General features: G+C 38.7%; 1 protein-coding gene across 1 annotated transcript in view; it reads right to left on the reverse strand.

Moving 5' to 3' along the window:
• Positions 1 to 18,170, reverse strand: part of znf618 (zinc finger protein 618) — a 60,796-nt gene that overhangs the window by 21,348 nt on the left and 21,278 nt on the right. Inside the window, exons 4-7 of the mRNA XM_056290946.1 lie at positions 9,559 to 9,648; positions 9,252 to 9,332; positions 7,242 to 7,331; positions 5,379 to 5,471 (exon numbers count right to left, since the gene is read on the reverse strand). Of these exons, the coding sequence (XP_056146921.1) occupies positions 5,379 to 5,471; positions 7,242 to 7,331; positions 9,252 to 9,332; positions 9,559 to 9,648 (354 nt within the window). The remainder of the gene's footprint in view (positions 1 to 5,378; positions 5,472 to 7,241; positions 7,332 to 9,251; positions 9,333 to 9,558; positions 9,649 to 18,170) is intronic.

Raw genomic sequence — 18,170 nt, forward strand, 5'->3', positions numbered from 1 at the left:
AAAGTATAAAATTAAACATAAATACAAATGCCTCAGCATTCACAACATCAAAAGAACTTCTATGGTCCCAGATAAATTTGATAAGTAGTAACGTGAATTTGAGTGTATTGAATGTTAGTCCACTAGGTGGCCCTGTAGTATTGAGACTGTAGCTAGTTGGGAGTTATTCACGTGGAAGAAGAAAGTTTGTTCCGCGCAATATAAAGCTGTTGTAACCAGGCTGCACCCTTCTCTTGCTAAGAGTGAAATAAAACACATTCACTGTTAGAAAGAAGCCTCGCTGTCTACACAAAGTGTTATTTTACATTGAAACACTGCAATATTGACAACATTTTTAAGTAATTATCTGGTCATTTGGATGGAGTTTTACAGCAAAAAGAAATTACCTCTGCACGAGAAAGTGTCATCATTTAAAGTAAAAAAGAAAAAAGAATAAAACTGGTCAGAAATATACAGATGGTAAAATTACCCGAATTTCAGGCCCTCTGTCATACTTGCACAATGCACAGAAGCATGGGGTATGATTTTTAAAAAGCCAGAGACATGGTCCTTTTCACGATAATGACATTTTTTTCTAATTCTTTTCCTTTTTTGGTGGTCTGCTGTCTACTCTCTCTGGTTTTGTTTTTCGACATTGTTGCAATTCTTTCACTGAGAGAATGGTTTATGGGCAGCAACAATACAAGTTATTCAAAACATTTTAGAGAGCAGGTGGCAACCATTAGCTTGCAGCTTAACATTCTCACAGCTTATTTTACTCGTTTACGTTCTCACAAGTATCTCATGGTATACATACAACTCAGCCATGACGCTGCCCATGGTGTGTGCTCATGTTTTCCATACCAGTAATCACAATTTGCAAAAGATTTTAAAGGGTGATGTGATATCATTGCACCATTGTCAGGATTTTTTCAGGATTCACACGACTTTTTACCTGCTGCAGCGACTTGATACTAATAATTTGACAGTGCAAGATGAAATGACACAATATTACTGCATAAACGGAAGAAAAAACAAGCAAAGGGAGAAAAATCTTGGCATTTCAAAGATTCAATGGAGAGTCATTAAGAGGTGAATAACATGGTCATGGAAAAAAAATTGATACTTGCTTACTTTAAAGCTGCTATGTGTAGAATTTCTATGTGATTATATCATCCTCGAATATCTTGTGATTGCACATGTGTTCGTCTGTAGAAAAATGAGACAATCACGGTGGAAATCGGTTTATTCTGTGTTTAGTTTCCACTCTGTCTCCGGGCTCGAAACCCCACAATTGGTGCCATAGTTACACCAAATCTGTAACCCATCAGATTATGAAACCCTGTCCTTAAAATACACTATTCCTTCCATCCCCAGATGCTAAACCTAATCTTAAACCAAAGTAAACACAAGTATTAAATAAACCATCTCAAACCTAACACTTAAATTTAACCTTGGCCAACTGCTGTATCCTGAAATAGTGTGGTTTAAAAGCGAGGTCACATAATCTGGCAGTTCACAGTTTTAGGTGCAACACCTGTTAAACGCGTCACAGCAGAATACAAGAGCCGATGGTTAATCCAGTAAGACAACAGATGCATGACTTGGTGGCTTGCTTTCACTGACGCTACAAATAGTTAATATGGCATGTGGTGCGAGGATAGCAGAAAGCTTGAGAAGAAAAAGGAAGAAGGAGCCTCAATCAAAGGAAGCAAAAAAAGTAAAGTACAGTGATAGGGCACAATTGAAAACAAGTGTAAATCTAAGCAGGGCATTCAGTCGTTGGCGAGAGCTCTGAGAGCTGAAGAGCAACGTGGTGCTGGCTTTCTTTCTCCTAAATATGTCTGCGAAATACCAAAGGGTATGTCAAAAAGTGTGTTACCGAACGAAGCCTTCTAATATTTTCTTCTGGACCAGTGTTGGCCATGTCTGTGGTTGTGGATGAGGGCATAGTTTATTCAGCCAAGTCAGCAACCTGCACAGCTACTCTGTTATGTAGCTACTCTTATGTCTAGCTATGTACTTAGCGAGACATAATAACATGATAACATTGCAAAAAAATGTGAGGAAACACAGTGAGCCCAAAATATTTGTGAACCTGACCTATCCAAATGAAAAACTACCATTACTGCGTCGTGCAATGCAGTCATTGGCAGTAACATGAGGAGTGCCATAAAGCAGTATGGCAGTATTCCCGAGGTTTCAAGCCCGGGGACACTGAGGTGCAGATGCACATATGTTAGAGAGCACAGCACAAACAGCAACTTGGCCAGTCTGCAGAAAGCGCACGCTGTGCCTTTTCATTTTATGTTGATTTTTTATTTTTATTTTGATATACTTTATTAATCATTCATTCATTCATTCATTATCCAAACCAGTTATCCTTACTCAGGGTTGTGGGGATGTTGGAGCGTATCCCAGCAGTCATTGGGCGGCAGGCGGGGAGACACCCTGGACAGGCCGCCAGACCATCACAGGGCATACTTTATTACTTTATACTTTATTAATCCCTGTGGGGAAATTCTGCTCTGCATTTAACCCATCCTAGCTGTGTAGCTAGGAGGAGTGGGCAGCTGCCGTGCAGCATCCGGGGACCAACTCCAGTTCTTCTTTCCATTGCCTTGGTCAGGGACACAGACAGGAGTATTAACCCTAACATGCATGTCTTTTTGATGGTGGGGGAAACTGGAGCACCCGGAGAAAACCCAACGCAGACACGGGGAGAACATGCAAACTCCACACAGAGGATGACCTGGGATGACCCCCAAGGTTGGACAACCTGGGGGTTCAAACCCAGGACCTTCTTGCTGTGAGGCGACAGCCCTAACTAACAACTGGGCCGCCGTGCCACCCAATGGATGTACCAAACCTGCGACCGATTGTGTAACAAGCGCATGTCACTGCACTCTAAACGTAATTTGCGGCGCCTGGTTTAAAAAAAGCAATGGAAAGGGCCTCCCTTTATCCATCATGGAACCACCAACTCAGAAAATTAAAACAAAAGTTTAGAAATCATGAAATAGACATACTTGTCTATGAGGTATCATCAAATCAAGAGATATTCAGGGGCATAATTCTATCCCCACCCCCCAAAAAAATCTGTTTGGTCGGCTATAACAAATAAAATTAATGCCACAGCAGCTACTCGTAGGGAGGGGCAAGAAGTCAAAAAAGATGGCAGGACATTAAAAGGAGATAAAAGGAAAAGGTTGCCTTTAATAGTGCAAAACTGGTGGAGCCGTGAAGGACATCCAGAACAAGGAGAATGAACAGCTTTGGAAGAAACTGTACAGCAGACACTGGTCACTGAACAGGTAGAAGGCATGCAGGGCATAGACATGGCTGAGCCCTTTCTACAAGATGAAAGTCTAATTATTGGTCTGTTAAGATAGGTCGTTGTGAAATTTCTTCTGGACTTTGTGAACTTCACTTTTTATTTATATACCCGCACAGGACAACTACTACTACTGTTGTAACTAATGTTAACTAATGTATGTAACTAATGTTGCTAAAAAGTAACTGGATGATATTATTGTTCATTGTTACGCTCAGACTTCATATTCATTCTCTTTCAATCCTATTAAAAGTAACCAGTGATACAACAGGTTGCTGTTGGCATTTCATTTTTAATGTTTAAACTTTCTTGGGGGGGGGGGGATTTCCCCCCCTTTTTCTCCCCAATTGTACCCGGCCAATTACCCCACTCTTCTGAGCCATCCTGGTTGCTGCTCCGCCCCCTCTGCTGATCCGGGGAGGGCTGCAGACTACCACATGCCTCCTCTGATACACGTGGAGTCACCAGCCACTTCTTTTCCCCTGACAGTGAGAAGTTTCACCAGGGGGACGTAGTGCGTCGGAGGATCACGCTATTCTCCCCAGTTCCCCCTCCACCCTGAACAGGCGCCCCGCCTGACCAGAGGAGGCGCTAGTGCAGCGACCAGGACACATACCCACATCTGGCTTCCCACCCGCAGACACGGCCAACTGTGTCTGTAGGGATGCCTGACCAAGCCGGAGGTAACACAGGGATTTGAACTGGCAAGCCCTGTGTTATGTTTAAACTTTTTTCTCTTGTGCTACCTGGATTACACCTGCTTTTAAGAGGCAGAGAAATTTCACCGCAAAAGAGATGTGCGCTTTCCCCCCGCATTTTTCATAAATACAACGGAATGCATAATCAGTCTCTCCTTGCACATCTCCTCCCATGTTTTTGCATGAAAACTCCCACTTTTCCCTCGACCCTCCCACGAATGCATATGCACGAATAGCAAAAGCGCAACTAGTCATTGTGCGCTGCTGCGGCAAGCAAAATGCATTTTTAGCCATGTGCAGTCTGCTTGTACATGCTATGCCATGTTTTTAGACACATGTTGCAATGAAATTACACCTAAAACTGGTGCTAACATGTTAGTACATCTGCCCATGGGTGAAATGTAAACATAGAATAAACCAGTTTTCACTCTGTCTCATTTTTCTATAGACAAACATACAGACGGGGGACAAATAAAAGGAAAAAAAAACCTGAATGGTTGACCCCGTCTGGGGGCACTGTTATGCTGTTGGGGGCATTTTCCTGGCACGGTTTGGGTCCACTTGTCCCCTTAGAGGGAAGGGTCACTGCAAATCAATACAAAGTTATTCTGAGTGATCACCTTTATCCTATGATGAAACATTTCTATCCTGATGGGGGTGGTCTCTTCCAGGATGACAAAGCCCCCATCCACAGGGCATGAGGGGGGGTCACTGAATGGCTTGATGAGTATAAAAATTATGTAAATCATATGCTATGGCCTTCGTAGTGACCAGATTTAAACACTTATAGGAGATTTTGGACCGATATGCTTGATAGCACTCTCCATCACCATCATCAAAACACCAAGCCCACTGGGGCAAATTTGCAGTTTGTGATAATGGGCTGTACAAATACATATAAATGAATAAATTGACTTGACAAATGAGGGAAAATATCTTTTGGAAGAATGGGGTTCCATCCCTGCATTAGAGTTCAGAGTTTGGTAGATTATACGACAAGGAGCCCTGAAGCTGTTCTGGTGGCTTGTGGTGGCCGAATACCTTAATAAGACAGGTTTTTGGTTTTTTTCCCTTTAATTTGTCACCTGTCTGTATGTGCAATTACAAGATATTCAAGGATGATATAATCACCAAAGTTCTACATATATCAGCTTTATTTTGAATTGCATATATGGTACACTAAATGGATGCATACACACATGCATATAAGCAGGCTTGAATTTAATATTGTTTATAAATGGAGGTCAGTATAATAATTTTAAATATTTCCAGACAGCAACCTTTCTCACATCGCAACATAAGGTTAAATAACAGTATAACATTTGAGGTATCTTATCCAAATGATAGCAGAATAGGCTGATGCTTACTTTTCTCCTTACCCGACTGGCTGTGACTGTATTTACTGATATCCATGTTCCCTCTCTGCTGTACACGAGGTGATTTCATATCGAAAGAGCGACCTGAATCGAGAGAAACTCAGAATCATTTGCTAGTATTGGTGAAGCAGCTATGTGAATATTGTTTGAAATTACATATAAAAAACAAAACATATGATAGCATTAAAATTCTTTATTACAGAGTATCTATGAGGACTCTTTAAAGATGCAACTTTAATAAAACAAAATCAGTATGAAAACCCATCAAGTACACCTCTCAGTATTATTTTGATTAATCTTTTCATTCCTCATGGCATCTGTGAATATCTCAAAGAAAAACTGTACAGAGCCAACATACATCTGCCTATGATACTCATACGGTATACAAGATGGACCTCTGGGGCCATGAACAATAACTTGTCATCTTGCAACAGTTTTAAGAGAAACTTGTAGAAGGAGCATGTTACATCATAGAAATATTCAGTTACATTTTTACTCCGATGAAATTTTAATTCTCGATATGAGCACTCTCAAGAAATTACCTGAGAACAAAAACAAATTTTCAGCAAAGAATTTGGTATATCATCAAACTCATAAACTTTACTCATTAAAATATCACTTATATTAAGTAAAAATGGCTAGAATTTGGACTGCATCACTGAAAAGTTCACTATGTATTTAAAGATGTTAAGGCACATTTTCAGATAAGAAATGCATAATACTGTTTCTGTGGTGCTTTTAGACTACAAGATGCATCAGTTAGCGAGCTAAAAATAAATCTTAATAATTTAAAGCAGTAGTAGAAAACTTTTTTGATTCAACTTATATTTATGAAGTAAATGTGGATTGCACAGTGTAATGGCTATAGAACAAATCTAAACATCTGTGTTTAGATTTGTTCCCTATAAGCCTCACTTTCACTATGCAATTCTGTCTGCCACTGGGTACGATCTCGCAGGAAAATGAAGGCTCAATTTAAGGCACAAAGGAAGTGTGTCAACCATGACGCAACCAAAATAGGAAGAGGATAGTACTGTTGTTTTCCCCAGTAGCTATCGAGTAACAATCCCCAGTAGAGGAAATGGTGGACAGTGGAACAACCTAAGTGACAGTGGAAACTCTACCTGGCAAAAGAAAAAGAACCCCATTGACAGAAGAGGCAAAGAAGGCGAAGAGGGAGAGTGACAGAAACAGAGGTAAAATAAGAGTGAACCTCGGATGGGCATTCACTCGATGGAGCAAGCTCCGGTGTTGTATCAAATTCTGTTTCCCTGTCAAGATCTGTTTTCCCCTAGCCAGACGAAGCATTTGTGGAGAGCATTCATGGAAACAGGTTAGCTGTCGGTTAAGGTAAGCATTAGATTGAAGTTAGGTTAAGGTTAGGTTGAGGTTAGGTTAAGGTTAATAAGCATCCTGGTGTTGTATCAAACTCTGGCTAGAGGGAAACAGATCTCGGTGGAGGAACAGAGTTCGATACAACACATGGGACTTGAGAAGGTTCCAAACTGACATTCAGTTGGCATTCTACTGGATCAGTAAGTAACACAACCTGCCTACTTATTAATACTACCAGATGTTTTACTCTGCCTTTATCATAGCACTGAAATATGGGTTTGTAGTTCAAATTGGGATTCTTATTGGTGTTCCTTGTTTTGGAAAGTAGCTAGGCTGCTAATAAATGGAGAGTGATCTGGTTGTCTTTGCAACAGCGGCGCAAACAATAAAAACACTTGGAAACGCTAGAGGGGAAAGTTGAAAGTTGTCTACAACCGCTTTAAAGAACTGACAATAAAATCTAATTTGTTACCAAGACCAAATAAGGTCACACAGAATGCAACTGATAGCAAAACTCACCCATCGGTGTGTGAAGAGCCACATGTTCCTGATATGGGTTGAAATACTTGTACTGCTTCCCACAAAACTCACACACATAGCTTCCAGTTTCTGTCATAGCAACAACAAAAGACAATTTCAAAAAAAGAGGAAAAAGTTTTTACATATCAGCTTGTCTAATGATAAATCTGTTCAACTGGTACAGTTCCAAATACTTTATTTTTTAGTTTATGAATTACCTTTAACTGAAAATTACAAAGAAACATTCTTTAAAATTAGATTTTCTTATGAGGCCATGATGTAGAATAGGCAGAAAACAACCTTGATGTCAGTTATAATACAAAAAAAAATGTTCCAAATAGTTAAGTAAGGTACAACATTTCACATTTGAAATAAAGATGAACCCAAGAATGCAATGTGACACAAGCTGTGTACTATGGCTGCAACTAAGATTATTTTGATAATTGACTAATCTAATGATCATAACAAAGATTAATCAACTAATCTTGCAACTATGGGGACAATTGACTAGTCACCTTTTAGCTTGACATGCTGGTTGTAACAGGCATGCTCTATCAATTATCAAAATAATGACAAGCCCAAGAAAATGGTAGAAACCCTAGTGCAACTCTCCACCAGCCATGCCAGCAGTATGGCTATCATGATGAATGAAATATTCCAACAGGTCAATGTCTAGTTTTTATGTTATTATAATTGGGAAAACACCCATTGTTGATATATTTTGGAGAGGAAAAGGTTCAAATAATTTCAGTGGTAACCATTATTACCTATGCCATTAGTATCAACCAACAGTGGACATTCCATTGTTGAAAAAAAGTGCTCTTTTTTGTGGTTTATCCAAATAAAGGAAGGATCTTTTGTTTATAAGTAGCCATTGTCATTTATTTCCTACTTCCAGCTGGCTTTTTCAATGTCAAGTTTAGGAAATTCCAATGCATCCGCCATCTGTTAGTCAATGAAATCAACAGCTACAGGAGGGACATTAATCCATCCAATCAATCCATTTTTTTAAATCAATTTCAATTTGATTTGATTTGAAATCATTCCTCAAAACCTAATTTTACAGTATTTTATAGTAAATCTCTTTGTGTAGTTCTACTACTACTACTACTACTACTTTCGGCTGCTCCCGTTAGGGGTCACCACAGCGGATCATCCGTTTCCATTTCTTCCTGTCCTCTGCATGTTTCTGTCACACCAGTCACCTGCATGTCCTCCATCACCACATCCATAAACATCTTTGTCTAGTTCTATCCCTCTTTTATTTCACTTGTTTTTATTATATACGTTGTTATACCAGGTCTTATATTTATGTTTTTGTTGTTTTTATCTTTACTGTGTATACTATTTTATCTTGTTCTGTAAAGCACTTTGTAACTGTGTTTTGACAAGTGCTATACAAATAGTTTATTATTATTATTATTATTATTGTTATTATTATTTATAATCTGTTCCTTTTGTTTTCGAAAAGAAAAGAGGAAGGCCAAAGAGGAGGTTTACGGATGTGGTGAGGGAGGACATGCATGTGGCTGGTGTGACAGAGGAAGATGCGGAGGACAGGCAGAAATGGAAACGGATGAACCGCTGTGGCGACCCCTAACGGGAGCAGCTGAAAGTAGTAGTAGAAGTAGTAGATGTAGATTATAATCCATTCCTGTCGGTCATTCAACCACCATTCGAATGAATGACTTTCAGTCTCCATCACACAGCATTGGGAGGCATCAAACATTGGATGTCTTCTGGACCGAAGCATCACTACCATTCCTGAACAAAAGTTTCTTTGAAAATTCAAACGACTAGTCAACAATGTTTCTTTTAGTCAACAACTTTTTACTGTTGACATTATCAATATTGTTGAATATTCATTTGATCCCTACTGTGTACTGACATTGCTGATAAACATAATAATGTATTCTAACAGCATATTAATATGCTCAGAGTACTTATTTGGGATGTAAAGGCATGGATACTTCATATCACTGAATAAGCGTTGATATGTCAGGGCCTTACTTGGGCCGATTTTCTGATAGGGTTCAACTGGCTCTTCCTCTTTAAGGTCATCAGCAGGTAACACAACCTGTTCATATGGATCTGAGAGCGAGAGAGAGGACAAGGCAATTACCTTTTCACTGTACAATTGATGCTATGGTTCACGGTAAACTATGCTTAAAAAATTTCTCGTATTCACTCTGTAAATTAATGAAGACAAGCAAACTTGATGAGGAAAAACTTGATAGTGGAATTAAAAGGAAAACAGGGAAATTTGAAAATAGAAAAAGTTGAGCAAATTTTGGGGAACAAATTGGAAGCTAGTTACCATCAACTGCATGCAAGTCACGGTGCTCCTGGAAACAGCTGTAGTACTTATACTTCTTGCCACATATCTCACAGGAGTAACGGAAGCTACCTATAGCCAGGAACAGAGACAAGACAGTACTTATGACATGAGTTATTCCTTTTTTAGACTATTAACTCAGTCTAGTTGATAAGAAACAAAATGTAAGTTATTCTTACCACGCAAGAAAAATATAAAGTGACCTATAACAAGGAACCAGACATCCATTATATGGAAAATATAAGTGAAGGTAAAGAAAAAGGCTAAAAGGTTAAACTGTGTTCTAAACTCATCCCTCTTTAGTGGTATTTCATTGATGGCTTATGAACCTGTTTAAGCTATCAGAGAGGATTTAAGAAGGTAGTCATTTGATATAATTTTTATTAGTTAATCCAGTCCTATTAGGAGATAAATAATAGGTATAACCGATATAATAGATATAGTGCTGTCATTGAACATGCAAATATAGTCAGACACAATTTTTTTAATTAACATTCAAATATATTTAAAATATTGAGTCTTAAAAATAAACATGACCAGTTTTTTTTTCAATTCCATTTTGTCTGAAATTGTCCATACTATTTCAAAATATCACAGAGCTTAACAGTCCTATCTCTTCCTGTTTAGATTAATAAAGTGGATGTTACCCATCACAGCCAGTCCTATCCTCCTTTTTGACCAGACCAATAGCACCACCCAGGATGATGTTGAAGCATTTTTCTTACCTCTACAATGTTATACACATCCCAGTTTTATTATTAGTGGACTAGTTGGAAGCTAGCACACTTATTTTATTTGGTAGCAAGATTCAGGATATCAGAAACAAAATAAGTAAACTACCTCCAATTAAAAAATTGAAAAACCGATGTGGTATTAAGGTCATCTAATGCTTCTCAGGCTGTTCCTGCACACTCAATTTTGAGTGTGACTCACTTGAAACCGTGGAAGTATATTTTTTTCACCTTTGTTATAATCAAGGACAATCCTTCAGAGAAGCTCAAACTAAGTAAGCGCTGATGTACAAAGATACTTAGAACTTGGTACCTTTCTACATATGTCCTTACTTAATTTGAGCCTTATTGAGTTATCTGTCTTTATGCATGCTCAATAATCCAGGTAAGAAAATCAAAGAAAGTTGAATCAGTTCATCTGGAAACAGTGTTTATTGCAAAGTTTCATCACTCATCTAATTGACCTCTTCAGTCTCAACTGACTGCAGGTATCCCCACCCTTATAATCAATACAGTTGCATAACGACCGAAACCAACAATCAGTTTCATATACAAATATGCGTGACCATTAACTACAGTTTCAAAGGCTATGTGTCCTATTCACAAGGGGTTGTTTACTCCCTAGAGGATTCTTCCTCTCTCACCCCGTGAGACAGCCGCCCTTTCTATATGCTAGCTACTCTTGTTTAAGCAAAGAACACCGCACTATGTCCCAGCCAAAACAAATGCTATTCAATGTTAATTCATTTACACTGTTTTCACCTTGCTCTTGGAGCAAGTAAATCTATCATGCTATTGTGAATGAAATTGTTGCAACCCTGTGAATTTAAACCACATCCTATGTATATTGCTATTCACTATATTGTTCTTTTACATTCAGGGGGCAGTCCATCAGAACTACTGTACGCCACTGGTCTCCCTGCCCACAATTGCAAGATTAAAGCAAACTGATGTTTTCATTCTACAAATGCCAATTTTAAGAATTTATTTTGTTGTAAGAAAATTCTTCCACAGAATTTGGTGGCATGATGACCTGAACTCCTGTCTAGATCAGCGAATGAACGCCTGGAACTGACCAACCACTTTATTATTCAAAGAAAAAAAAAGAGGTAAGGGAGCTTTATTTTCAAAAATTCCCTATTTTGGTCATCCCAGACATCATTACCCTCACCATCACCACAGCATCCGACAAATGAATCAGTCCAATCTCCGTCTGCTTCCTCAGTCCTTGTAACCTATCACAAAGCTACATCGTCTGAAACTGCTTTTGTTAAACACTCATTTACTCAATAACAAAAGCCTCAGTCTGAATGCATTTATAACTGACAGTAACCTAGATTTCCTCTGCATCAGTGAAACATGGCTTAAACCCCTCGAAAATTTCTCACTGAACCAGACCACACCCGAAGGACTCACATATATTGATAAACCTCATCTTGAGGGACAGGGAGGTGGTGTTGCTGCTGCTAACAAGAAGGACATGAAAACAACCACAATTTCCATTCCTGACACTCATTCTTTCAAACAACTTGCCTTCAAACTCTCTCATCCCACTGCCTTGGTCACTGCCATTATCTACCGTCCCCCCCAAGCCAAACCCCTAATTTTTCCCTGACTTCTCTGATTTTCTGACCCAGCTATGTACCATCTCACCTTCTGTTCTCCTCCTGGGTGATTTTAATATCCACATTGATGACACTGACTGTAAATATACCATATATTTCCTGGAGTGGCTAAAATGCTTCAACTTCACACAACATATTAACTTCCCAACCCACAGTCATGGTCACATCCTGGATTTGTTCCACCCCACTGGTCTCTCAATACATCAACTCTGCAGCCCATATTTTTTATATTTTTTATAACCAAGGGCTTTCCTTCAGAGTGTCCCAAACTAAGTAAGCAGTTATGTAGAAAGGTACTTAAACATGGTACCTTTCTACATCGGTGCTTACTTAAATTGCACCTTATTGAGTTAACTGTCAATTGATAATTACTCGTGTTACTATTACTATATATAATTATCCTTATATATATAAGTATATATATATATATACAGTGCATCCGGAAAGTATTCACTTTCCCCACATTTTGTTATGTTACAGCCTTATTCCAAAATGGATTAAATTCCTTTTTTTTCTCATCAATCTACATACAATACCCCATAATGAAAAAGCGAAAAAGGTTTTGTAGAAATTTTTGCAAATGTATTAAAAATAAAAAACTGAAACATTGCATGTACATAAGTATTCACACCCTTTACTCAGTACTTGGTTGAGGCACCCTTGGCAGCGATTACAGCCTCAAGTCTTCTTGGGTATGAAGCTACAAGCTTGGCACACCTATATTTGGGGTATTTCTCTCATTCTTCTCTGCAGTTCCTCTCGAGCTCTGTAAGGTTAGATGGGGAGCGTCACTGCACAGCTATTTTAAGGTCTTTCCAGAGATGTTCAATGGGGTTCAAGTCTGGGCTCTGGCTGGGCCACTCAAAGACATTCACAGACTTGTCCCAAAGCCACTCCTTCATTGTCTTGGCTGTGTGCTTAGGGTCGTTGTCATGTTGAAAGGTAAACCTTCGCCCCAGTCTGAGGTCCTGAGCGCTCTGGAGCAGGTTTTCATCAAGGATCTCTCTGTACTTTGCTCCATTCATCTTTCCCTCGATCCTGACTAGTCTCCCAGTTCCTGCCGCTGAAAAACATCCCCCCAGCATGATGCTGCCACCACCATGCTTCACTGTAGGGATGGTATTAGCAAGGTGATGAGAGGTGCCTGGTTTCCTCCAGATGTGATGTTTCGCATTCAGGCCAAAGAGTTCAATCTTGGTTTCATCAGACCAGAGAATCTTGTTTCTCAGGGTCTGAGAGTCCTTTAGGTGCTTTCTGGCAAATTCCAAGCAGGCAGTCATGTGCCTTTTACTGAGCAGAGGCTTCCGTCTGGCCACTCTACCACAAAGGCCTGATTGGTGGAGTGCTGCAGAGATGGTTGTCCTTCTGGAAGGTTCTCCCATCTCCACAGAGGAACGCTGGAGCTCTGTATGTGACCATCGGGTTCTTGGCCAAGGCCCTTCTCCCCCATTGCTCCGTTTGGCTGGGCAGCCAGCTCTAGGAAGAGTCCTGGTGGATCGAAACTTCTTCCATTTACGAATGATGGAGACCACTGTGCTCTTCGGGACCTTCAAAGCTGTAGAATTATTTTGTACCCTTCCCCAGATCTGTGCCTCGATACAATCCTGTCTCGGAGGTCCACAGACAATTCCTTTGACTTCATGGCTTGGTTTCTGCTCTGACATGCACTGTCAACAGTGGGACCTTATATAGACAGGTGTGTGCCTGTCCAAATCATGTCCAATCAATGGAATTTACTATGGGTGGACTCGAATCAAGATGTAGAAACATCTCAAGGATGATCAGTGGAAACAGGATGAACCTGAGCTCAATTTTGAATGTCATAGCAAAGGGTGTGAATACTTATGTACATGCAATATTTCAGTTTTTTATTTTTAATAAATTTGCAAAAAATTCTACAAAACCTTTTTCACTTTGTCATTATGGGGTATTGTGTGTAGATTGATGAGGAAAAAAAAAGGAATTTAATCCATTTTGGAATAAGGCTGTAACATAACAAAATGTGGGGAAAGTGAAGGGGTGTGAATACTTTCCGGATGCACTGTATATATATATATAAAGCGAGAGTCTACGTTTGTATGTTTGCTTAAAACTCCAGAAATACTAATTGTAGAACAAAAAGCAAGGTATCTTTAGAATTAGCACTGTCCAAGTATTGCACAGTTCAAAAAATATTTCAAAAACCAAGTAAAAATCTTGATTTATTTGCGACATTGAGGTAATTTCGCTCATTCTGCTTGTGACGTGACCTCCACATGGACCACATACAAATAAATAAACAAACAAACCTGAAATTGAAATACTGGAGCACAATTTGGTGGGTTTGTAAAATGACAGGTTAGGCTTCTTAGACTGTGAAATTGCAATATGTGATGGGGGACATTTGATTGTTGATGTTTACCATAAACCAACACAGATTTTTAAAACAATTGAAGCAAATCTTTCAGCTCCATGTTTCTCACACGGCCAGTTGTATGTAGCTGCCTCCACAACTGGTAGTGCAGAAAAGCTTTCTATCCTATCCTAGTGCCAAATGGTAAGAAACGCAACGTGGTTTACCCTGATGTGCTTGAGCACCGAGCGATTAATACACACATTGGCAAAGAAGCTTATTGTTGATGTTTACCATAAACCAACACACACTTTTAAAAAGATTGGAGTAAATCTTTCTGCTCAATGTTTCTCACAAGGCCAGTTGTATGTAGCTGCCTCCACAACTGGTAGTACAGAAGAGCTTTCGATCCTAAATCCTAAATAGTAAGACACGCAATGTGGTTTACCCTGATGCGCTTGAGCAATGAGCTATTAATACAAACACTGGCAAAGAAGCTTGATGAATAGACTGAAAATTATGACATTTGATATTTTTCGTTAATAACATTAGTTTCTTCTACATTCACTTATCACATGTATCATATCATAAATTATCCTATATTTCATCATCGATTATATTATAAAGATCAGATCATGTTGGCTGTTTTGGTGAGAACATTTTCCTCAGCCAACGCCGGGTACCTCAGCTAGTATATATATATAACTTTGTTAAACGAAACACTCAATGGAAGGGAAAGTGCTCAACAAATAAGGAGCAAAATATTCCAGTGAGTCAAGTAAATTCTTTAATTCTTTATGAGACAGTGCAAGCCTGTTTCATGCCATAAGCAATCGTCAGCTGTCAATCAGCTGACGATGACAGCTGATGATTGCTTATGGCATGAAACAGGCTTGTACTGTCTCATAAAGAATTTAATTGACTCACTAGAATACATATATATATATATATATATATATGTGTGTGTGTGTGTGTGTGTGTGTGTGTGTGTGTGTGTGTGTGTGTGTGTGTGTAAAACCGTCAATGGTGTTGATAGCAGTGCTCAACTAATGAGGAGTGGAATATCAATTTTATATATATATATCAACACAGATACAGGAAAAAAAAGTTTTAAAAGCACTGCAGTCCATACAGGGAAAAAAAAAACAAAAAACAAAAAAACTTTTTTCCCTGAATCTGTGTTGATATTCCGCTCCTCATTAGTCGAGCACTCAACACCATTGACGGTTTCAGAAAAATAAATGCTATATATATATATATATATATATATATATATATATATATAATTTTATTTATTTATTCTTTTGGGTACTCAACTTTTGTTTTGTTTCAACTGTTTGTTGGGAGTGTTTTGCATGGATCGAGGAATATCAAATTAAGGATAAAGATATTCTTCCTTTGTAGAAGGTTTAACTGTCCATTGGTTTACAACAGAAAAAAAACTTTCACTTTTGATTAAGACTGAAAGAAAAATATTGAACAAGAATTTGATTTTTTTAATTTTCTTAATAGCTAAACTAACTTTAATGTCATTCATTCATGCTTGTTATATTGTCATTCATTCGCTTTCATTTATAAGTCATAACTTACAAATTACAGCAGAAGATCATTTATTTATTTTTTTGTGCCTTTACTTAAAACAAAGGGTTGAAAACTTTTAGGGAGGATACGTTCCAGTCCATTAGTTAATTATTTGGACTTAGGTAGCATACCACTACCAGACACTGGAGTAAATTTCCTGTTACAGTACAATTTAAATCTGGTCTCATCTTGATTTATTTCCATTTAAAGAGGGGCAAATAGATACTTGGTTACATACTGAATAAGGAAAATTTGATTTCATATACACTACCGTTCAAAAGTTTGGGATCACATTGAAATGTCCATATATTTGAAGGAAAAGCACTGTACTTTTCAATGAAGATAACTTTAAACTAGTCTTAACTTTAAAGAAATACACTCTATACATTGCTAATGTGGTAAATGACTATTCTAGCTGCAAATGTCTGGTTTTTGGTGCAATATCTACATAGGTGTATAGAGGCCCATTTCAAGCAACTATCACTCCAGTTTTCAAATGGTACAATGTGTTTGCTCATTGGCTCAGAAGGCAAATTGATGATTAGAAAACCCTTGTGCAATCATGTTCACACATCTGAAAACAGTTTAGCTCGTTACAGAAGCTACAAAACTGACCTTCCTTTGAGCAGATTGAGTTTCTGGAGCATCACATTTGTGGGGTCAATTAAACGCTCAAAATGGCCAGAAAAAGAGAACTTTCATCTGAAACTCGACAGTCTATTCTTGTTCTTAGAAATGAAGGCTATTCCATGCGAGAAATTGCTAAGAAATTGAAGATTTCCTACACCGGTGTGTACTACTCCCTTCAGAGGACAGCACAAACAGGCTCTAACCAGAGTAGAAAAAGAAGTGGGAGGCCGCGTTGCACAACTGAGCAAGAAGATAAGTACATTAGAGTCTCTAGTTTGAGAAACAGACGCCTCACAGGTCCCCAACTGGCATCTTCATTAAATAGTACCCGCAAAACACCAGTGTCAACATCTACAGTGAAGAGGCGGCTGCGGGATTCTGGGCTTCAGGGCAGAGTGGCAAAGAAAAAGCCATATCTGAGACTGACCAATAAAAGAAAAAGATTAAGATGGGCAAAAGAACACAGACATTGGACAGAGGAAGACTGGAAAAAAGTGTTGTGGACGGATGAATCCAAGTTTGAGGTGTTTGGATCACAAAGAAGAACGTTTGTGAGACGCAGAACAAATGAAAAGATGCTGGAAGAATGCCTGACGCCATCTGTTAAGCATGGTGGAGGTAATGTGATGGTCTGGGGTTGCTTTGGTGCTGGTAAGGTGGGAGATTTGTACAGGGTAAAAGGGATTCTGAATAAGGAAGGCTATCACTCCATTTTGCAACGCCATGCCATACCCAGTGGACAGCGCTTGATTGGAGCCAATTTCATCCTACAACAGGACAATGACCCTAAACACACCTCCAAATTGTGCAAGAACTATTTAGAGCAGAAGCAGGCAGCTGGTATTCTATCGGTAATGGAGTGGCCAGCGCAGTCACCAGATCTGAACCCCATTGAGCTGTTGTGGGAGCAGCTTGACCGTATGGTACGCAAGAAGTGCCCATCCAACCAATCCAACTTGTGGGAGCAGCTTCTGGAAGCGTGGGGTACAATTTCTCCAGATTACCTCAACAAATTAACAGCTAGAATGCCAAAGGTCTGCAATGCTGTAATTGCTGCAAATGGAGGATTCTTTGACGAAAGCAAAGTTTGATGTAAAAAAAATCTTATTTCAAATACAAATCATTATTTCTAACCTTGTCAATGTCTTGACTCTATTTTCTATTCATTTCACAACATATGGTGGTGAATAAGTGTGACTTTTCATGGAAAACACAAAATTGTTTGGGTGATCCCAAACTTTTGAACGGTAGTATATATATATATATATATATATATATATATATATATATATATATATATATATATATATATATATATATATACACACACACACACACACACACGTATATATATACACGTATATATATACACACGTATATATATATATACACGTATATACACTACCGTTCAAAAGTTTGGGATCACCCAAACAATTTCGTGTTTTCCATGAAAAGTCACACTTATTCACCACCATATGTTGTGAAATGAATAGAAAATAGAGTCAAGACATTGACAAGGTTAGAAATAATGATTTGTATTTGAAATAAGATTTTTTTTACATCAAACTTTGCTTTCGTCAAAGAATCCTCCATTTGCAGCAATTACAGCATTGCAGACCTTTGGCATTCTAGCTGTTAATTTGTTGAGGTAATCTGGAGAAATTGCACCCCACGCTTCCAGAAGCTGCTCCCATA

The sequence above is a fragment of the Lampris incognitus genome, chromosome 12 (assembly GCF_029633865.1).
Source record: "Lampris incognitus isolate fLamInc1 chromosome 12, fLamInc1.hap2, whole genome shotgun sequence".
NCBI lineage: Eukaryota > Metazoa > Chordata > Actinopteri > Lampriformes > Lampridae > Lampris > Lampris incognitus.